This window comes from Bemisia tabaci, chromosome 4 (genome assembly GCF_918797505.1).
Source record: "Bemisia tabaci chromosome 4, PGI_BMITA_v3".
NCBI classification, from domain to species: domain Eukaryota; kingdom Metazoa; phylum Arthropoda; class Insecta; order Hemiptera; family Aleyrodidae; genus Bemisia; species Bemisia tabaci.
The window spans coordinates 57766302-57792884 of record NC_092796.1 but is presented as its reverse complement, the minus strand read 5'-3'; the positions used below and the strand labels follow the sequence as shown (position 1 = coordinate 57792884).

Below are 26583 nucleotides of genomic sequence, written 5' to 3'. Positions count from 1 at the left end.
AGAAGAAACAGTTTACATGGGTAATCTCAATGATATGAAAACTACACAATAGATATTTTTAAGAATACCTAACTTACTTAAATAAAAATGCAAATCTTGATTAATTAAACTTCGTTAATTAAATATATATTGCATTTCATTCCTCAGCACTCAGCTAACTAAGGATACGAGTACATTGGTACCTTTTTTTTCTACATGAAACATATATTCAAAAAGGATATAGAAAGATGGCTTTGCAGGACTTTCATAGAGGATTGCCATGAAGAAGATGAGGAAGTGAGTTGAGAAAGTTGACACTTTAGAGGGAGGAAAATATTCAAGTTAAGCAAAAAACAAGAGCAACCGACTAAATCTGATTACTTGTGCTCATACAGGCTGCATTAAAGATCATTGGTGACAAAAAAAATGACTGGTGTCCTTGAAAAATCTACGACCCGTTCTTTGAGCAAGCCAAACTCTATTCCTCAGGGCTTCAAAAATGTGTACAATTAAACAAACTGAAATGAAACTTAAGGGTAAAGTAAGATCAACTTGCTCAACTGTACTTGGTTAAAATGGACACACTCAATTTCACGTTGGAGACCTTAGAGAAGCAATCTTCGTTGGTATTTTTTTGGCACTAGCAGTTTTCGGAGACAAAACAGGGATACCAGAAACAGGCGTCACTGGTTTATCTTTTGTAAAAGTACCCTGTCTTTGTAATGGTTGTAACAGTTTTGTCGGTCGGACCGCATTAGTTGTGGTTATTTCCTTTTTTACCTGACTTTTTACGATCTTACTCGCTGGCTCTGAGGGCTGAATTTTCTGAGTCCTACTTCCAGCGTCTACAGGTGGGGTTTTCGGAGAAACCCTACTTCCAGTTGAGGGTGGTTTACTTGGTGACTCAGTGGTCTGTATTTTGGGGGTGGTTTTGTTCTTGAAAGTGGGAATACCACTTTTTTTATTGTTTTTGGTCTCTGTGCTCTTATTTGTCTCTGCGCTCTTAATTGCTTCTGTTTTAACCGGTTTTGCAATTGACGGTTTTGGCACATTGACAACTTGTTCCTCCTCAGACTCATAATCTGAGATGTTAGTCACTGTATCAGGATCTAAGATATCATTGTCAATGGGTATTAAAGTGTCACTCCCAAGACTGTTGTCTCGACTGAGAGTCCTCGTTAAGTACCTGTCTTTATTTGCGGACCGCTTTTGTTTTGGGGATAGTTTACTGTCCAAGTTTGCTATAACATGAGGGTTTCATTTTTGTTGTCTATAAAGTCCCCATCGCCGATAGTGCGTGTCAAAAACCTGTCTTTCTCTGTTTGCCGTCTTTGTTTTGGGGTGATCTTCTTTGCCGCTTCATTTTGCGATTCTTTGACACCTGGCTCAACGGAACCTTCTCTGCTCTTGTCTGGCTGGATTGTGTAAGTGTTGTACCTGAAAACATTAAGAGAGAAACAGATGAAAACATGGCTAGAATATACTCTTTAATAGAGGAAGTCTGTACTTTTTAAATAGCATAAAGATTGCTGAGCCCCAAAACCAGGCATTTCCATTGTGACATTTTAAAATTTCTGCGCATTAATTTTAATTTAGCAGAAAAACAATATTAAGGCTTGAAATTGTCTTTCTTCTTTAGAACTCTATGATCAGTCTGTAAAAATTTCAAGTCACAATGCTTGCTTAAATTCTTCTTCCAGAGTAAAGCAGGAACAGAAAACAGGAATAGAAAAAGCTTTAACTGAGATGGTGATTTTAGCTGTTGCACATTGGTAATATAAATTTAGGGTGACAAAGAGGAAACAAACCTAAATATATACCAATTTGAGATGAATCATGATAATTTCATAAAAATTACCATTTTCTAAGTTTGCACTTAAGTAGTTCTCAGTCACATGTGTTTCAGGTAAGTATATATCATCTTCACTGAATAAATGCTACATTCGCAAAGTTCCATATAGATTGTGAAACTGCAGAAATGGGTACTATCAGTTTAAAGCGTTGCAAACCTCCCTGTCATACTTTAAGTTCTACATAGAAAACTACTGTAAGTCATTTCGTGAAAACTTTGGTGATTTTTCTCCTCTATCTAAAGGATATTCTGTGAAAATTTCACACCACGATAATGATCGGGTCTTTTTACAAAATAAAACAGTAGCAGAGACTACTGCATCAGTAATCACCGCTTCCGAGATACACATTTGTGCCGTTTCACCATCGATACGAATAGCCCTAAAAAGTGCCAATTAGACCAAAACACTGAATACTGATTGAAGAATAGGCTAGTCTTGCTCAACTTTCTGGATTGAAAACATTAACACAACAAATCTTACAAGTACCCTCAGACTTTCTCCTGCAAGAAACTTAATTGGTATATTTACGAATTTCATACAAAACTTTAAGTAGGCCATGATTTTTAATTCAGTGCAGTAATCTACGACCGTTCTTCATGGAAAGTCTTTCAATTAATCTGAAAGTGTATCGCTGACTTTGGCCAATGGCTTGTTCAGTTATATTGCCATATTGCCTACTGGAAGTGCTCCCTCTTTGGAGAATGAAAAGAAAAAAAAGAAAAAGAAAAAAAAAAATATGCAAAAGGAACAGCAAAATGGGGAAATTAATTTTTGTGGAGGGAATGTATAAATTACCTGTCTCTCTCTCCACTCCTCTTTTGTTTTGGTGTGATGCCACCACTGGTTGATGAGTCAGTCATATCATTGCAAGTCATAAAAGTATCCGTAACAGTAAGATCTTCTGTTAGAGAAAGTGGAGGCGAATCGACAACCTCGGACACAATACTTGCAACACTAACAATAGAATTTTCCAGATCTACTAAATTTGCCTCCTCCAGGAATGATGGCGGTTTGGTTGATTCAATGTTGCAACTAACAGAGTCTCCCAATGCTCGACGGAAAAGTAGGCTACGCATTTTATTACTCTTTCCTAGACTTCCATTTTCTGTGATGCTGGACGTCATCGAGAAAGAGCTACTCATTATCGATGGAGGCTTAACAGACTCAAGATCTATAGACGACATGCTATGCTCCATGTCCAAAGATGAGATGATAGTTATTTTTCCAGCCTCTAGTTCGATAACATGGGAATCTGAGAGAATCTCTTCATTGTACTCGCGGTTTTCAATGAAAGGAGTGATGGTAGCGATTGGCTGTTTATTTTCTTGCTCTTCTGTGGTATTAATTGTTGGCTCTGTTACATTTATCACTTCTTTTCCCTCCATGCTTTTGTTGATTAGAGGCGAGTTAAAGCTGGGCAATGAGGTGGAGTCTTCATTCCATGTGCCACAAGATTCTTTCATGGAAAATTCGGTAGGTTTTGTAATCGCTGAGTCATCATTCCAAGTGTCACAAGAGTCTTTCATCTGACATTCAGAAAGTTGCTTTGTGATGACCGTGATTTCATCTTTATCTGAAAACAATCAAAGAATGATAATAGAAGAAAATTTGGAATAAATAAATGGTAAACCAAGGAATGTCACTTTAATAAACTCGCATTCTTACTTCTTAAAAGGCCTTTTCTACTAATCCTGCTCAATGCCTATCGTTTAACGGCTCTAATTTCCACAAAAACGACACATTTAGAGCCTAGCATCACTTTCCTGCAAGAAAGACAAGTTCATAATTCACGTGGGCTTCATAAAGTCTTTTGTGCCAGAAAAATAAAAAGGCTTAAATCTTGACAAAGCTCAACTTTTTCTATTTTCGGCTCTAAATATCTTATTCCATTGTTCCCATCAATAATTGAACATTTTTGGTGGTTAACCACATAGAATTAACTTAGGTCCAGAGAGTGCTAGTAGAGAGAACTTAAATCTGCATTTAGAAAATTGAGGGCAGTTTCTATGGATTATCGCAAAAACAAAGAATTAGACAGTCGAAAAATACAAGGCAGACTTTAGTTAGGGGCCACTTGCTGAATTTAGTAACTGAGCAGTTTATTTTTTCAATTGGGAGCATATTGATGGTGAAACTGCAGAAATGTGTATCTTAATTTGCGGCATTGAAGACTTCTTGTCGTACACCTTTCCCTGCATGGAAAACAATCAAAAGTAATTTTTTGAAAACTTCGGTAACTTTTCTTCTATATTTGAAGAATATTCTATGAAAATTTCAAGCAATTATAATGGTTTGGTCTCTTTTCAAAAAATAAATCAGGAGCAGAGATTTTAGAACACCGGAACAGAGATGCCCATTTTTGCAATTTCACTGTTTATATAGAGACTTAATTCCATGATGAAGAATCAGGTTGATACCGGTTCATAAGGAACTCTTCCTGAATAAATAATCCTAAAAAATTATTTATGCCTTACCAGTGTGTTCTAAGGACTGCATTGGAGGCGACTCATTGTTAGGTACAGGTGATGAGACAGGACGCGGCTGCTCATTTTTGGAATTAACCGTCAAATCACTTAATGAAGACCAAGCTGAGAAGTTACATGGACTTCCCTCCGTGGCGAAGCATTCAATTTCATCTTGTGCTGCAACTTCTCGAAGTTCCCGTGGATGGACTATTGCTCGAGGCAATGGTAAGGCGCGGGAAGAATTGAAGGAGTTGCTTGTTTGTTTATTGGAGGGTGAGAGCTCTGGTATCTTCCTTTCGTTGAACATAGTTTTGTGTTTTGGTGAAGTATATTTTGATTCTGGTGATGGCTCAACACGCCTCTGAGACTGGAAAAAAGAAACGAGGTTTTAAAATGTGCATTTCTTTGCTCAAACAGATATAATTTGAAGATATGGGATATTAAGAGGTATGTGAAATAAAAGCTTGACTAGAAAAAACCATACCTACTTAGCATTCCTGATGATGAAAACCACGATGTAAATTAGATTATGAAGAATGCATAGTTACAAATTCATGATTTGACCAAAAATACTGGACTTTACTAAAGTAAAAAGCTTGACGATGGCTCAGTGACCAATTTTAACAATCACATCTCTCATATGTGCTATGTTGCCTGAAGAACATACCTTCCAGGTTTGAGAAAAATCTGTAGGATTATTACTTAAAAACTGAGTTTCATGGTATGGAAGGTATTCACCCCTCTTCAGGCAAAGACTCAGGAAAACCTTCTTAACATTCCTTTTCCGCGGAGAACTTCGGTTCAGTATTTTAAATTATTTAACATTTTAGTTAGAAAGTGAGAAACTATTAAAGATCAACAGACAATGGATGGATAAAACTTACTTGTGGCATGCCTGACTGAATACACTCGGCTAGAATATTTTCATAGTCAGAACCATCATCTGAGGAGGCGCAGAGCATGGACAAATCAGAATGTGAGGCTGCATGACTGATGTTCGCTGGAGTATCCTCCGTGCAAAACGTTCTGACTGAGTCATCTTCACAGTCTGCCATCGCTGGCATACTCACGGGCTTCTTCAAGCCAGTTCTGATGGGTACGTTACTTAATTTCGCTGCTACTCGTTGGCATGGTTTGACAAGGACAATTTTGGATCCAGAGTTGTGAATTCTGAAAAAAATTTCTGCTATTAGGATATACACAGCACATTTGCAAATGCAGCTTTTTAAAAAGAGCGGTTGGTTACTTTCAAAAGCAAATTCAGCATACATGGGTGCCATCCTTTTGTATTGTCAAAATTTGATGATGATTATTATTTATTTTCACATGATGCACCAACATTTTGTGATGAAGACTTTGAAATTTTTGTACTTTCTCTTTCTCTAAGTGATGGTACCAAGAGTTCAAATTTTAATTTCACGAAAGTACATGAGGCTCTCATTTAAAGATATGAGGCTACCTTAAATATGACTAAGAAAACCTTAACATTTCCCAGGTACCAAAACTCAAGGAATTTGATCCATGGCTTTTCAAGGCCAAGGCTGCGAATAAAAATTTTTGCAACAGAGTTCAGTTTAATGGTCTTTCCATTTTTCATTGAGTTTTTTTAAGCAAAATATAAAAAATAGATTAAGCAAATTAAAAAATGTTTTAGAAAATCCTCCCAGTTTGCAGGGTCATCCTGCAACCCTGCAAAATTGTAATCTTAAATTCTTTATTCTAACTGAAAACAGGAATATGAAAACAAAAGGGGAACTTAATCATCGAACTTACTGATTGCTGCTGGAACTGCGACTAGGCATGCCACTCTTGATGCATGCTTGCAGAGCCTCCTCATCTTCTTCCTCACTCACTGGGGTAAGATCCTTCTCGGCTGAGATGTTAGAGGGCATGTTTAGACCTTTTTCGTTCTTGATTTCATCTTCAAACGTCAATGAACTTAGGCTTGTGGCTGATGAAAACTGGACGGGCGTGTTTTCATCTTTGAATGTAGCAATGGTGTCCTCAAAGACACTGCGTTGTATGGGTTGAATATCACTAGTATTCAAAGACGCAGCTGACTTCAGACTTTGTGGACTTGGTGGGATCTGGGCTGGGGAATTTGATTTTGCTCTTCGTAAGTGATCAGACAAATGGCTGCGGATAAACAGATTTACCAAAGATTAGATTTATGAATTAGGTAAAGACATGTGCAGGCTAACAGGATTAATCTGTTCCAGTTTGCTCGTCTTTGACCGTCAAATTGAGTTGTGAGCAGTGTTTGAATGATCCTGTGGTATTCACAGGCCGTTTGGGCCAGCTTGATCAATATTTAGGGGCCATTAGGGTTTTTTTCAGGGACCAAAATTTTTATATTTCAGAGAAAATTCATTACTTAACGTTATTTTTATAGCTGATGTTATACGAATCATTTTCTTATAGAGATATTTAAGAGATTTTATATATTTCATTAATTTTTTGCTCTCTTGTGGCCTAAAGCGTTGATGATGGTATTAATAGGTTGGTGATAATTGATTTTTCTACCAGCTGTTGACTAGGCTTTGTATCATGCTCAAATTCAAAAAAAAAAAACCAAAAAAAAATAAAAAGAAAGCAGAAAAATACTTACTGATTGCTATTACTATTAGGCATGCCACTCCTGATACAGGCTTTTAGCAAGTCTTCATCATCCTCTTCCTCACTCACTGGGGCCAGTTCTTTCTCATTGCCGCTAGGTACGGCATAATTTATTAGTTTATCACCTTTGATATCATCATCAAAAGTCAACGATGACAAACTTGTAGCAGTGGAAAACTGGATAGGAGTATTCTCGTCTTTGAAAGACGCCACAGTATCCTCGAACACACTGTGCGAAATTGGTTTCGGCAGCAGTGATGGAATTGATGTGGGAGGTTTCAAGCTTTGTGGGCTTGGAGGAATAGTTTGAGTAGGAGAATCAGGTAGCTCGCTCGGCGATATCATGCCACTTGTAATGCGGCTGGAATAATAAAAATAGATAAAATAAATGAAAAAAACGCAACAGAAAAACTACGCACACATCTAGTTGCAACTTAAATTATAGAAAAAGTTGAAAAAGGGCAAAAGAATGATGAACCGAGCTGAAGTAAAAAGTACCAAGTGGAAAACAAGACATACACGAGCAAAAGCAGACTGCAGGCTGACATAAAGAGAGCAGAATGATGCATGACATCAAAAGCCTTAGCAAATTATTATAAAGATCTGCGTAAAAAATATTGATGCATATTTATTACTTCAGTTCTTCATCAAAGAGGTATTCTATCCCAGTTTAATTTAAAATCAGAATTTAAATCCAGATGGGATGTTGAAGTCCCCATAAAGCGGTTCGTCACTAGATATGAGGCATTTTGTTTTTCAATCTATTAGGTTTTCATGTTCAAAAACAAATATATAATTAATAAAAGTTTTTGTGTTCGAATAGTTTTTCTTTGATTTTAGAAAAGAGGTTTTTCCACTTTTTTTTGTAAAACGTTAGAACTCAATTTAAATTGAAAAAGTTCTTATGCATATTATTCAATTTTTAAAAAACAGATTTTGTGCATTGATGGTTTCAGATTCCTGAGAAAAAGCTATGAATTATTATTTACTTGAACGTGATATTCGGTACAGCTCCATACTGTTTCCTAACAGTGAAAATATATTTTTCTAATTTCTACGACTAGTGTACATAATGATTTTTTCCTCTACTTCCAGATGTCTTAGATTCCGTTGAAAATGATTTTAATATTAATTTTTTGAGCCACTCAAAGCTCCATCCTTTGAAAACATCATTATTACCACTGTATTAAAACAAACCATGTCTCCCATCACTCAAGAACATCATTGTAAAGGGCACAGACCTACTTTGGATCAAGTTATAAGATTTTAAGTCGCCAAATGAATGCAGAGATTATACTACATTTATTAAAAAAACTCCTGAATGTTGGCAACAATGATACACAAAGTGAGAAAAGTTTTGATTGTTCATTAAACGAATAAATCCTGCAAAGGCAGATCATTTAATCTAAGCATTAGTTTCAATTATTATAAAAATCTATTTAAATGTAGGCAAAATAGTGGATTATGAAGGCAAAAGTCATAGTTAATGCAACCAAGCAATTTTCAAGCAAACAAAATTGATAGACAGTATATGTCTTTAACAGACCAAAGCACGAGGCAATGCTTACCAACTACAATCAAAAAAACTTCAAAACAGGAAAATGAAAAAAGAAAAAAAAATGAAGCTACTGATAGAAAAGTAAATTAAAATAATAAAAACTACAAGTTTTAGCCTCGAAAAACTTCTTTTAAAAAGGTATACATCATGCATTTTAAAAGAAAAACTATACAAAGAGGATTTTTTCAACAAAAATTTGCAAGCTTTTTTATTGATTCCTTGCTAATAAATATAATAATATCTTATCAAGATTAACAAACAAATGCACTTAGTTTTATGGTACCTAAATATGACAAGAGACTGAACTCCATCAATAAAAATAAAAAAAATAACAAAAGTACGGCTACTAGCTGCAGGCCAAAAAACTTAAGTTAACGCATCAACGGAGAAAAAAAGGCACGATATGTTCTATTTCTTACGCCTTCTTTCATAAAGTTTCAAAATAGCTTCATAGAATTATAGCAGACTTAGGTAATTCAGAAATTTTCTAAATTACCAAAAAAAGAGAGACAGAAATGACTAGAGACTTGAAACAATTAAAATAAAGTAAATCTAAGCTACTGAATCAAACAAGAAAAAAATACGGGAAAACCTTGTCTTCTACGCCTGTTTTGAACAATAAACATTGGAAGGTTTATGGAGCTGATGGTAAAGTGAGGGAACTTTCGTTTGTTTGAATGAGGCCTTTAGAATTATTGGATGGTCCTAAGAGAAAATTGTCCACACCTTGGGTTGACAAGGATAGGTTTGAATTCTCATGAAACAGACATTTGAAAACGGTTGTATCTAGAGATGCATTCAACTCTTTGGCAAAAACAAACTCTGAGGCCAATCTGTCAAAATGAACTTTCCCAGGAAAAGGAATATTGACCTGAAAAACATTCTCGAATTGTAACTGATCGATGAACTGGCTCTTTTTAACAGTAACATTGCTTAGAACTCTCAGCTCTTTGAATTCAAAACTTACTCCTGTTAAATCAAGAAAAACATCGTCAAACAACAACTGTTCAGCAGACACATTCAGAATTTTATTAACTATCAGATTTTCAACATACAGAGAGGTAAATATTTTGGGGCCGATTATTTTCCTTGGCTTATCCAAGCGAACAATATTTTCAAAAAATTCATGGGATGCAATGCCATTTATACTTTCTGTGACAATCAAGCGATAGAATGAAGCAAACCCGGTTACTTTTAACTCTCCTCTAAATTTTCTTGGTACGATGGACGCTTGTTGAAATGCCCAATCATTATTGACTGTCAGCTTGTCTTTAAATGCTTGAATATGATTAGTGAGCTCGAATAGTTGAAACTTGGTGGATTTCCACAAAACCTCATCCAACTTAATGCGAAGTCTTTGAGTTTCACGGAATTTGAGATCATTTACTTGAATATCTATAAAAGAGAAATTATCTTTTAAAGAAACCGAGTGGGATGAAATTGAATCAAAGGACCAAGCACTTGTAACGATGTCACCCCTCGTATTTAGAATTTTTTCTGACTGTTTCATTAATTCTGAAACATCGAGAAGTTGTGTGTCTATTTTGGCTTGAAGGGAAGTCATTCTAATGATCAACTTATGTAATTTTGATCCAACTGAATTTTCTCGACGGCTCTTACCAAACAAAAGATGCAAGATCATCGTCCCCTTCATTTGTGTCGGGCAAAATATCCATAGATCTTTACCATACAAATGAAGAACAGCACAAGATGGAAAATCAATAACATGCAACAGCTGGATCATCGAATTTTTGCTTGAGGATAGTAAATTAATGTTCCTGTACGTCAAATTAGACGAGATAAATTCAGCAACTTTGAAGGACTTAGCTGTTTTCCCTAATAAAATGTCATTTGTTCTCCAAGATGGAACAGGTATTGGTAAAAAACTTTTGAAAACCCAATTATGCATCACAAATTTTTCTACATGACTACAAGGCGTAAATTTTATCACTTGAGACACATCTCCTACAACAGCCAAATAACCAAAACTATTGGCTTGAAACACAGCCACATGTTTCAAGCCAACTACATGAATTTTTGTGCAGACTTGGAAATAGATTTCATTGTTCGTTCCTGAGTGAGAGTAAACATGGATCATTCCTTTCGTGATCGAGGTAACTATTATGAAACTATTCTGATGGATTTGTAAAAATAGAGGGTCTCTACACAGACCAGGAACAACTAATGTTTGGATTAAGGTAATAGTAAGCGCATTTAATGAGATATTTGACGGAAACAAGAAAAATCGCAGAGTCATCGCTTTATCCTCCGTCTGAGTGCTTTGCAACGATATCAAGCGCAGACTTACGGGAACAACAATCACATGATGCACCGGTTCCGGCAAAGCAAATACGCTATGAAGCACTGCCTGATCATTTATAAATTGATACCAACGCAGAGAATAGTCACTATCAGTGTTAACCACAAGCAAAAGATTAAAAGTCATTAATTTCAGATCAATATTCCACAACCTGAAAGTGTCACCGACAATTGGTTCCCCAAGTACAGACACTTTCGTTAAAGAAGAATTGACAGTTGATAATTTTGAGGGGTCTCGGACACTTAAAAATACAAAGCTCTTAGCCTGCAGCCCAATAAGAAAAGCTGATTTCTTTGAATTCAAACATAGCCATTTAGTGATGTTTGATTGTATAAATACGTTTTGCCACTTTGCAGAGATAATTTCGTGAATCTCCCTAGATGTATTTTCTAAAGTTTTAGAGGGTTTTGAGACCGGTTTTTCGTGCAAGAGCTGAGAAGCAAGTTGATCCAGTTTTATTTGAATGTTAAGAAGTGGATTGTGAGTCATCGGGACAGGGTAGTAAACAGCACTTATGGGCTCGAATAAGCAAGTTGAAAATAAGGTCGCATAATAGACTAAACGTAATACAAACCTGAAAAAAGGTAAGAAAACAGAGCTCATTAGAACTCGGGAAGGGTGCCTCCTACTATTGTGAGGATATTAAACTGATACACGTTTGGATACTTAAAACTGTGTAATGTTTGTGAAAAAATAAGAAGGTAAATAAAGCCAACATCAGATAGATTAAGATAAAAAAATTCTCTCTTTTGGGAACCATGCTTACTTTAAAAGTCTCTGCCACATTGAATCTTTTAGAACTTTGTCACTGAGTTGAAACGCTAGGCTACTATTTTAAATTTACATTTGAGATACAATAAGAGAGGAAATCAACAAAGGATAGAGAAATCTCCTCAAACAATCCAAGGCATCTCCCTACTGCCAATGTGTCCTGAAAACGAAATGCAACTGAGAATACTACATATAAGAAGCGAAATAGAAATTGGCAAATACAAAAAAAATGCTCACAAATAGCTTTAAGGTTAATGCAGGCGGCTGAAAAGTAAGCTGAAAGAGGAAACAAAGGCAGAAAAAAGCAGAGAGCGATGAACTAAAATGTAAAATCTTTAAAAAAGATTGACTTACCTGAATTCGCTTACGACTGAGCTACGATCATCTGGATGGTCTGGTGGGGTGCTCACGGAATCTAGAGAGCTAGCACGAGAAAACATGAGTGGTGTCTCCATGATCATATTTTTCCCTGGGAAAATAAAACGGATTTTTAAAATCAGGGTACAAGGTTCAAAGTCAAATTCCTAGAATTTTCTTTACATTATTTTAGGGATAGGAAAAAAATTAACCGTTTAGGCAGCCAAAATTTCAATTCTAGTCTGTCGGTACTATTGACAGAATTCTTTTAGTTACCAATGGTTTTCCCTGAACTTTTGATAATTTTTCCTACTAGATATGATTTCTAAGGACACCCCAGTTTTCCTACTTGCTAAGAACTGAGGAATAAAGTGAAGCTACAAAGAAAAACTAATCAATGATAAACATACAAAAAAAAATCGAAAATATCCTAAAAATGTACAGGCAATCAAGTTAAGCATTTAAGATCTCGGCTCAATTTTATTTATTCAGTTTACTTGTTATCATTACTGGACTATTCTCCTCATACCATCATTAATGTCATTTGGTGTTCGTGATTCAGGGTGATTCGGAATCGAGTGAAGAGACTCCGCAGGAGAAGTATGTGTGCACACTTCTTTTTCTTCATCTATGCCTTTTCCATCTGTTGCACTGGGCCTCAGGTCAGTGACCGAAGTTGCTGATGAAATATTACAGGGTGTGCCTTCCGTACAGTATGTTCGAGGCACTTCTTGATCCACAATTTTTTCAGAGGAATCATCTTCCGCATAACGCAAGCTGTAATTTGTTGGCTGATCTAAATCCGTTTCAGCATACTGTGGAAAAAGAAACAGACACGAAAAGGTTTAATTAAATTATGTTACCAATGATTTTTTCCCTTAGTGCATAAATCCTCAAGTATCCTTAAAAATAGTAGTAGCTATCAATTGTAGTCAAGTTAGTTACTCTTGTGAAATAAAACAAGAAAATGAAAACAAAAAGTTAGAAAAATGATCTTATTTTTCCCTTTTGTGATATGAGAGAATTCTGCGCTTGCAATTCTAATCTAGTTGTGAAAGGGTTTAAAATAAGTATAAGAAAAGGAAGTATCATGGTAATCTGCATTAGAATTTGCCGACTAGTGAATAATTTACCTGTCCAGCGCTTGGAGTCGATTTTGTGGCCGTTACATTTCCATCCCATCGTTCTTCATCCACTTCAATATTATCACATGTATCAGCAAGATTAACGTCCAACTCTTGTTCAAAAGCCTTGCGCTTTCGTATTGACAGACCTGGCATTCCTGCGAAAAGGTAAAGCAAATACATACTTAGAAAAGTCAAATTTTTGAAGGCTTGTTAAATTAGAGGTATTAGGCATCCTACTGGAACAACTCAGATGCAAAAACCAACAGAAAGATGTTGAAAAAGTGCGCCTTCCATCGCCGAATGATTGTAAGATTAAAAAATGAATGGGACAGATAAAAAAAGGCATTGTCATATCATATTATCAGTATAATATCACAAAAGTATGCAATCAGCAAAAGACCAGTCAGCTTATTCTACAGTCTAATGCAACTCTCATGACGCATTAGGTCTTCACTTTACTATGATAACACATCAATACAGAAAAACTGGCAACTTGGCTCTTGTGTGTGCTATTTTTGGTATTAAAAAGAGTCAATTTGCTAATTCTTTTTTAAAATGTGAATTTCAAATTTGATTATTTTTTTCATTTATTTCTCAGAGTCTTCATTTTCTACTAGCCATTCCTGGTGTGCTTTACATGCCCTCTACAAGAATTAGGTACAACTTGGGTAATACTAGAAAATTTTCGTCATCTTTTTCAGAGTTACACAGTTAGCATTTGTATATTTAAGGTAAGTCCAAATGAAGTTCTCACATCTCACTGTGCGTATATTACATTATTACCATATCATATAATATAACACAAAATAAAAGCCAAAAGTTAAAAAAACTTACCCTTGTTAGCTTTGTTGAAAGGATCCCAATCCGGCCGCGCCGCCAACAAATTTTTAAGAGTGGCAGATGATCCAAGGGAAATCATTTTATGCTTAGAATTAACTAAGCTGCGTAGCAATGGAACTGCACCTAAATCCCAAAGAAGCTGCTGATCTTTTTCTGATTGGGCTGAAAAATTCCACAATGTACAGCAGGCATTCGAGACAACCGCAAGACTTGGTGATCGCAATAGCTGAAGGAGGGTTGCTAGGCAGTTGTTCTCACGTAAAATTTGTCTGAAATCAGAGAAAACAAATACTCATGAGTAAACTTTTGAGAGGTCTCCATGGAGGATTTGAGTTTTTTTCTTGGGCGATACGAAAAGGATCTCTTTACCATTTTTTTGGATAATTTTGATTTTACTAAAAGTGATCTGAGGCTTTAATCAAACTGAAAGCAAGTAAAAACGTCGAAATTTGATAATGAGATTGTGAGTTTTTTTCCTGCTTTAAGCAAATAAAACCATTACTGTGACCATTTTTTTTAAATACGAGTTTAAAAGTCATCTTAAACTTCGTTGGAAAATTCAATGAAAGTGCCCCCATAGCAGGAACAAAAATTATACATGATGAATACCGAACCTGTAATCTTCTCTCACAGCTATTTGACAGGAGACATTTCGTAAGATACCTCCAGCATTTTCATTGATTGACAAAGTTTTAGAAGGTGCTTGGTAAGTTAACATTTTGACTAGGTATTGAAGACAACCTTCAACTGCGCAGATGTCAGCCTGGAAAAGATAGAAAAAGTTTCCATTTAAACTTGGGTTTAATCGCATTAAATAATCACTACGATGTCAAATTGACACGGAAAAATTCACACAGATGAAAACGGGCGATATCTATCATTCTTCTATTGATCTTCTATAACTGAGGATATGAGCAGTTTGTATCATTCCTTCACAAAAAGAGACTGCAATTTTTGAAAAAAGCACATCTAAAATTCTAATTTCTATCACCTTTTTTTTTTTTTTTTTTTTTTTCAAATAGTTGCTAAAAACAGTTTCTGCACAACTGCTTAAAAATCTGTCTTTTTAACATAAACCCGAGGTTAAAATTCAGGTGACAAACTCTAAAGAACTTCTTACACAAATAAGAATATCAGTAAATTGACGTAGGTAAGAAAGAGATTAAGGAAGGCTCAAATACCTTGTTTTCTTGGGAATGGGTAGAAAAATTCCATAAGGCAGACAAAATAGACTTAAGTGTTGATTCTTTTTCTGCCCTCATTGCTGCTTTTACAAGAGCGGTAATGGCATTCACTTCACGGAGCGCTATTTTGCTGCGTTCATCGGCACGCCATGACAAATTTCGCAGGACACTTGCTGTCACCTGGAATTTTTACACAGAATATAGAGAAGAAGGATCTTTTGGTTGATAGAAAAAATTTGGAGGAAAATAGAAACATTTTTGTTATACATTAAAAAGTTTAATCTTACAAAACTTTAAAAATTTAATCTCAGCTATTTAAAATATCCTAGCAAAACGCTATGTAATCGGATTTTAAAATAAATTCGTTGATGCATGTCTTTGTACACATATACAATTACCTGCAGACCTTAGATAAGTTTATCCTTTCAGCTATACTGCTAAAATCATAGACATTTTTGACAGATGGTTCATTACGTATATTTTATTTGCTGATCTACGTAGAAAGTAATGTCACCAATAGTGAAAACAATGTCTCACATTTTTGAGAAGAGGTTCAAATTTTGAGAATTGAACATTTTTAAATTCTATTCAAGGAAAACTGAAAGAATACCTGGCGCAAGTCTTCACTTGGTGATTCCAATTGTGACACAAGGGCAGCCATGAAGGATGACATGGAGCATACGAGAGATTTATTGGCACTATCCCCGAAGGTAAGATTAGTCATCGTCATACCGGCAAATCGTCTCAACGTTATTGAATGCTGGTTAACTGTGTTACTGCCATGAACTTTGTGATCCACCTGCAAGTATAGATTGGATATTATAAAACCAGTTGTAAATTACGATAAAGGATTCTCACATACACACAGTTTTGACTGTGTGAAGGAAAATACATTTTCATCAATTAAGGCAGGATTGAAAAAAAGTTCTTGACTTCACAACCAAATTGTGGGTATACTCCAAGAATTTTGGGTACTGACAGTTTTTTTTTTCTTTGGTCGGCAGTTTTGGTCTCTTGTAAATAATAGGATTTCACGATTTAAGCAAACATCCGAGTGCAAGTTGCAAATCAACTGAAAAATTTGACAAAATTCTAATTAGCGCATTCAGTTGACCTTGTTGCAAAGACCTGTTGCGAAGAATTATAAATAACCCTCAACTTGAATAATAACCCAATAATTTGAAATTTTCAAGTGATATGAAAGTAAGTGAAAATGCTATGAGATAACTTACAAGAATTAATTTTGAGATCGTTTGGAGAGCTCCTAACTGACACATCGCATGTCTGTGTTCCTCATCAAATGAAAATTTCATTAGGGCTGCTACAACTTGCCCAATATGGTTGTCATCTATGGAAGGGAAAAAAGGCAAATAAATTCATGAGTTCAGTCATTATTGAACATTTTGAAGAGAGAAAGCTACAGAAATTAGATAACCAAGGTATTGCGTGAAAAAAAAAATCTTTGAGGCTAATCTAAAAATCTTATCTGTAAATGACAAACCCAGAAAAAGGAAAAAAAAGAAAATTCCTGGCAGGAGGGTGCATGACTAAGAAGAATCATTATGGGTTAAATGAAGAAAGTAAAGGAATAAAAATCATGACTGAATGTCTCGTCTTGAACCATTTAGAATTAGATCAGGCAAAAAGGCAAGATAATTGAAATTTGGTTTTGTTTCGGAAAAAAAGCAGAAGCCATGTTAGATTTATATTACTTCATACTGCATTCATTTTACTTCAGATTATATTATTATGTTTCCAGTATTAGGAGGAGAATCGGTTACAAATGATTCATTAACTCATGACAAAAATAGGAACAGCAGTACCTATGCTCATGACTACGTTGAATCGAAGTTCAAGACTTTTATAAAGTTCTACTCGATAAAATCAAGAACTTAAAAGCAGTTTTGAGGACTTTCAAAAAAAGTTGCATAAATCTTCAAAGGGCACAGAGGAGAACTAATGAAAAATAATTTATTGGAATAGAGTGAAAAAATATTTACCTTGCTGTTCTGGGTCTGGTGGTACATTGGAAGGTAATTTTTCATAATAATCCCGAACTTGCTCCAAAAGTCTGAGTACTCTTGCCTCTCGCCTTCCTTGTTTCTCATCCGAGTTAGAGTGAACGATGTTCCTAAGTGCCTGGGCAGCTCCTTCTTTAACGGTTGGACTTTCATCCCCACCATGTAAAAGTTGCACTAAAAGCGGTAAGCATCCTGAAAAAATTGGATACTTATGATAGTTTCAGAAGATCGAACAAGGGAGGGAACACTACATACCACCAGTAAAATACATGGACAGGTAGTCTACTAAAATTTCATTTTCGACTTTCTGATTTTTGCAAATATTATTAATGAAATTCCCTAATAGAGAATTTGCAGGTGTCTGAAATTTTGTGATTTTCATATTTAAAGTGATACTACTAGGAAAACTGAGCACGAGGATATCCTTGGTTTCTAAATTGGACAATTATTGGAGGAAATATGGCCAAATAACCTAGTCTGCTAAAATACATGTGTTTAAATGGAAAATTCCGCCAGATGATGTCACAAGACGGCAAATTATCTCACTTTTAAATCAATTTTTATACAATTTCCCATGTCAGAAAAAATTATGAAAAATACTGCGAACTCAGCTTATTAGGCACTCTCAGATGAAGCAATAAAATTTTTGCGTGCAAATTTTCCATTACCTGCAAGAATAAATTGACACTAGTTTGATTTTACAAACCCCCGTATTTTATAAATGGGTCACTAAACCGTGAACAAATTTTCAGAAGCGAATACACTTTTCCAAAAAGTAAAGGGAGCGTAAAAAACGATGCGCACATTAATAACGAAAAAATAACTCAGAAACCAAGAAATACGCAGTTCAAAAAGTCCAAATTTAAAACACCCTGCTTCTGCGCTGAATTGAATGATATTATACGGCACCAGTCAGAGGTAGGCACCGGTTTATACAATTTCCGTCAAATGTCTTTCTACTACTTGTGAGGAAAACGATAGGAAAGTTGAAACTATACCTTTGAAATAGAAGGATCGAATCTCGTTCATTTTATCTGAAGTAACCGAATGGCAATTCCACATTTAAATAAGTTTTATTTTAGCAAAAATCAGTGGAGAATGAGAGAAAATAGTGATTTGACTGCCGCAGTACTTCAAAGCTATCATTTTCCTGTCATTCCACAGTGTTGGAAATTCTTTGGAGTCTTTGGAATTTTTAGAGGTAGGCTTATCCAGGATTTTGACTCCAAAAATATGCAATTAATCTCTACATAATCTACTCATCTAGTACTTTCAGAATATTAAATAAAAAACTCAAGGTTTAGTGATCCATTGTGAAAATCAACTCTTGAACAAGAAATAATTGTTTACAATTAGCATAGGTTGAATGAAAAAACTACAAATGATGTCATGTGTATAATCTAACCTTCATTTCATCCGTGTTAAAGATAGGTACATGTTAGGTATACCTTGGTAATCAGATTAGGTATATTAGGTAATATCTCGTTCATGAGTTGATTTTCAAACTTCCCAATGTGTGCATCGTTTTCTACGAGAGGTTTTGAAGAGAAAACAAGTGGTTTATACCTTGAGGTTTAAACCACTGATGGTTTATACCTAAGTGGTTCCGTTTATACCTTGTCTGGTGCTTAATTAACAAAGATAAAAGAATGAGGATGTATAAACAAACCTGACTTCCTCATTGCCATGCAACTGTCTGGTGAATTTGTCATAAGTAACAGGGTTTTCGTCATTTTCTCTCTGTCGTGAGTGCTGAGCATTGAGAGTAAATTGTACACCATTTCAACTTTAGTACCCAGCTGTTGTAAACTGTGACTCCTTTTTTCTATTGTTTCATCCTGTTGGGAAAGAGACAGAAATTTTAATTCACAAAGAAAATTGCAAGCACTCCTCATTTCTGATAAATTATTATTATTAGGATAATTATGCAGATAAAACTCATGAATGAGTCATGAAAAAGATAAAATTAAAGCAAACAAAAAAATAAGGGAGAAAATTTGTATCTGAGAAAATTAAAATGCTACATACAAGCATAATGACAAAAAACACAACACGAGGCTCATCCAAAAAATAATTTTCCTTTCCAACAATTCAATTTATCTTTTCCAGTTCACAAGATGCAAAAAAGTGGAACTTCTGTTTAGAATGACCCTCGAACTTCAAATTTCACACTTTCTCAGCTTGGTATTCCTTGAGAAATTACACGGAGGACTAAGAGGAAAATAGACTGATACTTACAAATTTGGGAGAATCTGCGCTAACAGGACCAACACTCCGCCACATATTGAAATTTAGACTGGGTCGGTTGGGAGGAAAGTTATCGTTCAAGATTACCTGAGAATCAAAAATAACCAGTAAAAAATATTTTGAAACAGGTCAGTAGATGACTTTTGATTGAGGCTGATGGAATATGCTTTTATTGAATTAATGATAAAAGTTAAGAGTTGTTGTCTGTATTATATTTTTTACCTGATCAATTCCTGAGAGAGAGAGAAAAAAAAGTTGGGTTCAAAGAGGATAAACCAATCTACTAGACTGCACATTGCTGTCGAACATGTATGTTCTATGCTTCGATCTTTAGCATTTCCATTTGATGCTAAGAACAGATTGAAAACTTTCAACTATAAATAAATTGACACTTAGAAAAAGTAAAACAAAAGTGTTGACTTTAGGAAAAAAAAAATCATCGGGTTTTGTTTGGCTCCATCTGCTTTTGAAATAAGTTAGAGGTGATAAATTACCTCCGATACATTCTGACAGCCATCCGTTTTGTTGATGTCAGGACTGCATACTTGATCTTTATTCATCCAACTGAGAATTTTGGCAAGAATTTCATTGCTTTCACTCATTACTTCCTGCAACAAAACCAATTAGAGGAAACATTAGTATCCCTGTAAGAAATCTCTGGAGTTTTTTTCAGCCACAGAGTTCGATCAAATCATAAGGAATGCAGTACTTAGGAGATGCAAACAGTATATAAAAAACGTGTTCTGAATCGGGCAACTGAAATCATTGAGAAATCAATTACCAGTCGCTGGAAAAACAGCATTTCAACTCTATTTATTAAAATAAACAAGTTCACAGACGAAGAGCCACTTGATCTAATATTCTCAGGGAACCAAAAATATCGATGAGAGTAAGTACCTGAGCTATTTTAAAAACAGTAACTCATGTTGATTTCAAACCAAGACATCCCAACTTTCACGATTAAAAAACAAAAAATAACAAGAACACAGATTGATTTTTTAAAGAAATTTTGATTCATTACTTCTGAAACTGCTTTTGTTAGAAAAAAAATTTCTGACACTCAAATTTCTTGTCACTAATGGCGAGATAAAAACAGAGAGAAAAAAAGGGAAACAAAAAAAACTGATAACTTTATAAAAATTAGAACAAGATAATTTTTCCCCCATTTAATTTTGTTTCTTCATTTCAAACAAAAGAATAGATATGTAACCTAAAAGCAAACTGCTTTCCTAACAGGTTAGCCTAGCGAAAATGAAAATTAAAGATTATTGAAGTTGGCAAGTGTTAGAGGGGGAAAATTTGGGGAAATGGTCAATTAATTTCTCAAAGATTATAACTCCTGATAAATATTCATATGGACTATTAAATATTTTCCGTATTTTTTTCAATGTTTAAAAACATTGAGTAAGTGATAACTTTTTTCTTACTATCAATGCTAATACGAATAATCTGGATTCTCCATTATGGAACATCGGATGGAATTTTTTCCGGAAAAGATTTCCGGAGAATTGATTTAGAATTGAGGATCAGCTTCGTTTCGAATCCGTGCTAAGTAAGAACGCCGTCTGAGAGCCTTCAGACATAGCAAAATTTCTCTGACAAATCACGAATTTTCGGGCGAATTTGTAACAAAATTTATTCCGATTTTTGCAGCGAAGTTCGTTCGTAATTTGATCTAAAGTTCTGAAAATGTCAAGGCGAAAAATTCATGACTTTCCTTTAATATACATGTTCGATCCAGGGAAATTTGGCAACATTTGAATATTTATACGGTGTTTTTCCTTGGCACGGAAGAAGTAATATACTCCAAAAACATTTATAGGGAAGGTTCAAGAAATTATTGAAGACACAAGACTCGATGAATTGTTTAGGTTGAAAGCTTAAACAAAGCATTAAAATTCTGAATCAGTGCATGGACATTAAAACATCAGCACGGGTCAATTCACTTGACAAAATGGGTATGATAATAATGCGACTGGGTACACCTTTGAATTATTACGTCCGAAGGTTTGGAGCATCTACCGTCTACTTGGGGTGATAATGAAGCGTCGCGGGTCACCCCCCCCCCCTCTTATTAAGCATTACAACACGTCGCATTGCACGCGTGCATGCGCGCACTGCTGGTCATTAAGTTGAAGGTCATCAAAATTGTTCGACGCAAGTGCTACCCAGCGTGACATGAATCATTTTATATTTGGAATATTTCAATCTAAAGTCATACAAACAAGTGAGAGAAAATCTGAACCATGACATATCTGCTCAAGTTAACGTCAAAAAATACACCCCCTCCGCCCTCTCCTCCCCCCCCTTAAGAAGCAATCCTGATAAAATAGCTGAAAAATGTAATTTTTCATCGTTTAATATAATTTGTTATGAACAGAGAGAGAGCTGGAAACGGATAGCTAAATTTTGATACTACGAGTATACGTAGAAGGTATAAATTTCGATGAAAGCAGGACTCCTTGGTGGAAAAGGATCGATAAACAGGGTATTTGCATCGGGCACCTTAATAATCGATTCTTTACCATGGCTTCAAAGCCCTGGTAAAAATTGGCGATAGGAGCTGCGTTTCAAAATACCATAGGAATTCTTATATAGCCGGCTAAAGAAGGCAATAGAAAATCATAAAGCTGGCTGTAGAAAGCGGAACAAATCATGTAGCCGGGCTATACGAAGCGATAAAAAAAGTATACAGCCGGGCTGTAGCTCCTATCGCCGGGTTTTACACTTTATCGCCATCGGCTATAAAAGGCTATAAGAAATTGTGTAGAAATTCGTGCGCTTTGGAAATCATTAAGTTTTGTAACGGAACCGCATAATATTTACAAAACACACATTATATTTTCCTTTAATACATATTTTTTTTATTCGTTACTTTACTTCGTAAAATGAGAATAATCCATACAGGATGTGCTATAAACGCTGACTCCGCGGGATTATATAATGGAGCCTAACACAGAGCGGAGCGGCGTGCTGCGAGAGTTAAGCGCGCACTAGCGCCTACAAACCTAACAGGGATACTTCACGCATTGCGCAATGCTTGAAGTATCCCTGTTAGGTTTGTAGGGGCTAATGCGCTTTTCGCGCTGGCTACCCGCCCGCCGCGCCGCAGCGTGCGACGGCGCTTGAAGCAACTATTTCACACCAGAGGTATTGCACAGTATCATACGAAATTGAAGACGCTCCAACATATTACGAATGGCGGGCATCCTTCTAAAGTAAGCAGCTTTCCGCGCAAAATAAATCAAGATACTACGGCCCGAAAATAGAGCAGTAGTCCAAAAACTCAATAGGTCCTAGCATCCGTTATTAGTAACATTTAGCACACACTTTATCGCCTGGCTTAATCGCCATCGGCTATAAAAGGCTATAAGAAATTGTGCATCCGGCTATAGAAGCTATTGAAAATCTTACAGCCGGCTTTAGGTCTATGGTATTTTGGAACACAGATTCTACTGCCAATTTTTACCAGGGAGGGGAAAATATCGATAATTATTTACGCTTCGCCACTTAAGTCCTTCCTCCTTGCGGATCATGCCTTTTCGATCCTTCCTTCACCGGGTCTTGAGGACGTTCTCTGTTTACAGAAGATAATCTAGACCAAGAGAGCAAATTCCAACAGCAAGCGCCTCATTTCAATCGTCCATCTTTCTAACTTCTACACTTCATTCTGAGGAGCTCCGAACGAGCGTTTGAAAATCGTTCTTAAAGCTGAAAAACGGCAACTTAACTGGCAAACTTCATCCATGCTGTTCTCAAAAGTCGAGATTTATCGTTCTTGAGCTTTGTCGTAATCTCTAAGATTCAATTACTGGATCTTTTTGGGCGTTTTATTTTGCGCGAAATGATGTTAGAAATAATCTCTATGGCTAGATTCTCTAGGCTGTCGTATGTTCATATCTAACCCCCCCCCCCCCCCCACCTAGGCGGCGATTTGCAAGCGGCTTACTTCATTCGTGTTCCGATGAATTGTAACGATATCAAAGACATAATGGAGATTTGAAATTAAATTCTTCGCTTGAAGCGCCTTCATTTCGCCGTGATACGCTACGCCTTGTCGCGCAGTTAGTTTAGTTGCCTGTCCGACCCAAACCCATCTATGAACACTGATTTCACTACACGGCTCGAATGAGTGTGTCCTATGCTACCATGCATTTACGGAGGAAACGCTTTTCTTTGAGTTGAAGGCAAAATTATCAGTACTTTAATCTTGCTCTGGTATTTCTGAATTTTATGTTTTTTCTTCGCTAGTGACTTGCTAGGTGCTATAGCGATTGCTAATGAGCCTCTGGAGAAAGTATAAATTAAAGCACTACGCAACATTTGTTCTCTTCAAAATTGCAAGGGAAAATGAATAACCCAACCCAAAATACGATAGAGTGTTTAACAATTAACACTGTCTACATGGAAAAATAGAAATTACGTTACTTGTGTAATTTAACTCCCATCTGACGGTTAAAAGTACTAGTTAATATCTGACTCAGAAGTTGATAATCGGACTCCTCGTTGTGCGAATCGATTTCGTTGTGCAGTTTTGAAGAGAAAACGAGAGACGTTTATTTCTGTTTCAGACCTTGTCTGGTGGCCCATCGCCTGTGACAGATTCACACTATCTCATACATAAGCCCGGACCTCCGAGCTGCCACTCTATTTGAGTTCGGAACTTCCAAATCGGTGACTAACGAATTGCAACGTTGGTGCGTGATTTTGGTGCCGCAATCACACGCTGAATGTGGGAAGCTGAATGTGTGAGTTGAATGTGGCTCGAATGTGGAAGTCATCGGCCCGATGCCTGAATTTTGCGTGACGCGCAAAATTCAGCAACGATTCTCAGCAACCATCGGACTAATGTTGAATTTGTCTGAACTATTCTAGTAGATTTGATACATATCTGGATGAAAATAACTCGAATTTGCTAAATCAGCCGTTGGGCGATGACTGTTGACTTCCACATTCAGCTGCTAAATTCAGCGTGTGTTGCGGCATGATTCTAAAACAGGTTCGAAAACCAACGGGTCTGATTGGTCAAATTTGGAAAAAACGGTGTCCACTGGTGTTGGTGATTGACGAGACAAACCGGGACAGAACTTCCCAAAGAGGTTCGGAACTTTAAATAAAATTCGCTTGAGGGATCATACCTTCTTGGACGGCAAGTAGACGGGCAAACTATTGCAGAGGTTGATATTATCGTCGCTCTCGATGGCGCAGAGGTGCTCCGTCATGGAGTTGAGGTTGATGTTGAAGTCGGAGCGGTTGCAGTTGACGAGGTCCTGCTCCGAGATGAGCTTCGAGCGCCAGACCTTCTCCTCGTTGTCGTCCACGATGGACGTCAAGTCTCCGTGTTGCGGTTTTTGGCGCGACCGCGACCCTCCGGCCCGCACGAGCGGATCCGGGGGTGGCCCGCCCCGCCGCCGGGGGGCGCCGCCCCTGCCCATCCCGCCGAGGGCTGCGGCAGCGCCGACGAGGACCGCTTCCGCCGCGGTAGTCGCGATGGTTTGCTCAAGCACGTTGTAGTAGACATTAGTGATTCCACCTCGGTATAGAGTCCGTTAGAGTTTTGAGGGGTTCAGATCACATTTTACGGTTCGGAGTTCTGCTTCACGGCTGCGTGCGGCGAATGAGGAACAGAATAGTAGATGAAATGGACCAAATTTTGCAATTTGGAACTGTAAATTCTAGCCCGGTTTAAAAACAACGTGTGTGCCATTAGTTTCCCTATGCACATAAGTGTTTTTTTTCCAGAAGAGCCAGAATTTTTAGTTCAAAATTGCAAAATGCAGTCCAAATGGAAGGTCGATCGAGAATGGACTACCGGACAGGGTGCGAATTCAAGCATTTTAATACCTGTTTTCTCATCAGAAATTCGAGTAGAACACGATTTGTACGACAAACATTACTAAAAATAACTCTTAACAACGATTTCGACGAAGATTCAACGATTTAACGATTCCCGCTGAATAAATTCTTCTCACTTAGAAGAAGAAGAAGAAGAGGAGGGAGAAAAAAAGAGAAAAAAAACAATAATAGACTTGACATTAATCGCACACGAAAACTTTACCGTGATGTCTCTGCGGTATGAAGATATAACCATCTCAAAATCGGCACTTCGGCTTAGCTGTTGTGCGATGTTTAAACCGTGAACGACACGGGGTGGGAAAGAAACCTCGCAAAACCATTTAAGTGCGTTATTTGATTCTATTAGAAAATTGTTTCTCATGCGAGTCAGAGCCGGATTTACCTACTTGCCGCCCATGGGCCGCCTGTATTTTGCCGCCCCCTTCTCATTCGTTCTGAAACTTTAATAAAAACCTTAAAGTGAACGTGCCGGAGGGGGCGGGTTGCATAAGACACGTGTACTCGTGTTGGACACATTTTATGCAAAAAAATGTGCAAAACATAAATGTGGTTTAATAATTTTAACTTCCGCTGCCGCGCGCCGCGCTGACCGCACTGTATTTGGCGCAATGCGTGAAGTATTCATGCACTCTTGTAGGCGCCATGCGTTTCCCCGCCGACCGCTGCTGACCGCACTGTGTTTGACGCAATGCGTCAAGTATTCATGCAGTCTTGTAGGCGCTAATATGTGTGACGCGCCGACCGCCGCGGCGAGGGCTTTTCCGTTCAATCTCAAGTCCTCGTCATCATTTCACTCTGCGCCGCGCCGTTCCAGGCCAAATTGGGGTCCTGGTTTCTCTCTTAACTCGACTAATTGAAGGTGCTGCCTCTTGTATCGCCGAAAGACGACAAAATTAGAAATTACTAAACTCTCAGGAAATGAGAGATTTTGTCGCCTTTTCTCGTTTAGAATTTTCTTCTGAATCCGATTTTGTATACCTACGTTTAAAAAAAAAGTCAAAATTTGCCGCCCCCTAATTGCCGCCATGGGCCGCGGCCCATGTGACCACCCCCAAAATCCGGTCCTGATGCGAGTGGGAAATTCAATTTTTCCGTCACTAATACTGGATAGAGACTTTAATACCTTGCTTCGGAGTTAATTTCAGTAATTTTCGTTGCGCAAATCGTGTTCTATGTAAAATTTCGGAGCAGAGCCATGCATTAGAATGCTTAAATTCGTGCCTTGTCTGTAGTTCATTGTGTAAAATGGCTACTCAAGTTAACCCTGCTAAGACAGAGCATAATGTATGGGGGTAAAAATTGGTATTTGTGCCGTACAATTTTTATCTCCTTGTTTAGAGGAACGAAATTATGGAAAATGAAGAGAAAAATTGAAAAATTTAACAGTGA

At 36.8% G+C, this 26583-nt stretch overlaps 1 protein-coding gene across 9 annotated transcripts in view; it reads right to left on the bottom strand.

Moving 5' to 3' along the window:
• Positions 1 to 989: 989 nt before the first annotated feature.
• Positions 990 to 26583, bottom strand: part of LOC109042562 (uncharacterized) — an 80345-nt gene continuing 54751 nt past the window's right edge. For 4 of the 9 annotated variants that reach the window (XM_019059369.2, XM_072300151.1, XM_019059372.2 and 1 more), the window contains exons 2-20: positions 24477 to 24942; positions 19833 to 19946; positions 19330 to 19425; positions 18761 to 18929; positions 17071 to 17283; positions 16303 to 16418; positions 15681 to 15869; positions 15068 to 15250; positions 14501 to 14649; positions 13881 to 14155; positions 13053 to 13201; positions 12449 to 12734; positions 11917 to 12031; positions 6906 to 7274; positions 6071 to 6433; positions 5182 to 5467; positions 4307 to 4664; positions 2628 to 3405; positions 990 to 1416 (exon numbers count right to left, since the gene is read on the bottom strand). In XM_019059369.2, coding sequence (XP_018914914.2) covers positions 1221 to 1416; positions 2628 to 3405; positions 4307 to 4664; positions 5182 to 5467; positions 6071 to 6433; positions 6906 to 7274; positions 11917 to 12031; positions 12449 to 12734; positions 13053 to 13201; positions 13881 to 14155; positions 14501 to 14649; positions 15068 to 15250; positions 15681 to 15869; positions 16303 to 16418; positions 17071 to 17283; positions 18761 to 18929; positions 19330 to 19425; positions 19833 to 19946; positions 24477 to 24773 — 4701 coding nt within the window. In that variant the 5' untranslated portion in view covers positions 24774 to 24942 and the 3' untranslated portion in view covers positions 990 to 1220. Of the gene's footprint in view, positions 1417 to 2627; positions 3406 to 4306; positions 4665 to 5181; positions 5468 to 6070; positions 6434 to 6905; positions 7275 to 8651; positions 11366 to 11916; positions 12032 to 12448; positions 12735 to 13052; positions 13202 to 13880; positions 14156 to 14500; positions 14650 to 15067; positions 15251 to 15680; positions 15870 to 16302; positions 16419 to 17070; positions 17284 to 18760; positions 18930 to 19329; positions 19426 to 19832; positions 19947 to 20235; positions 20443 to 24476; positions 24943 to 26583 lie in introns of those variants that run through there. The other 5 variants (XM_019059373.2, XM_019059374.2, XM_019059376.2 and 2 more) reach the window with 4 other exon arrangements.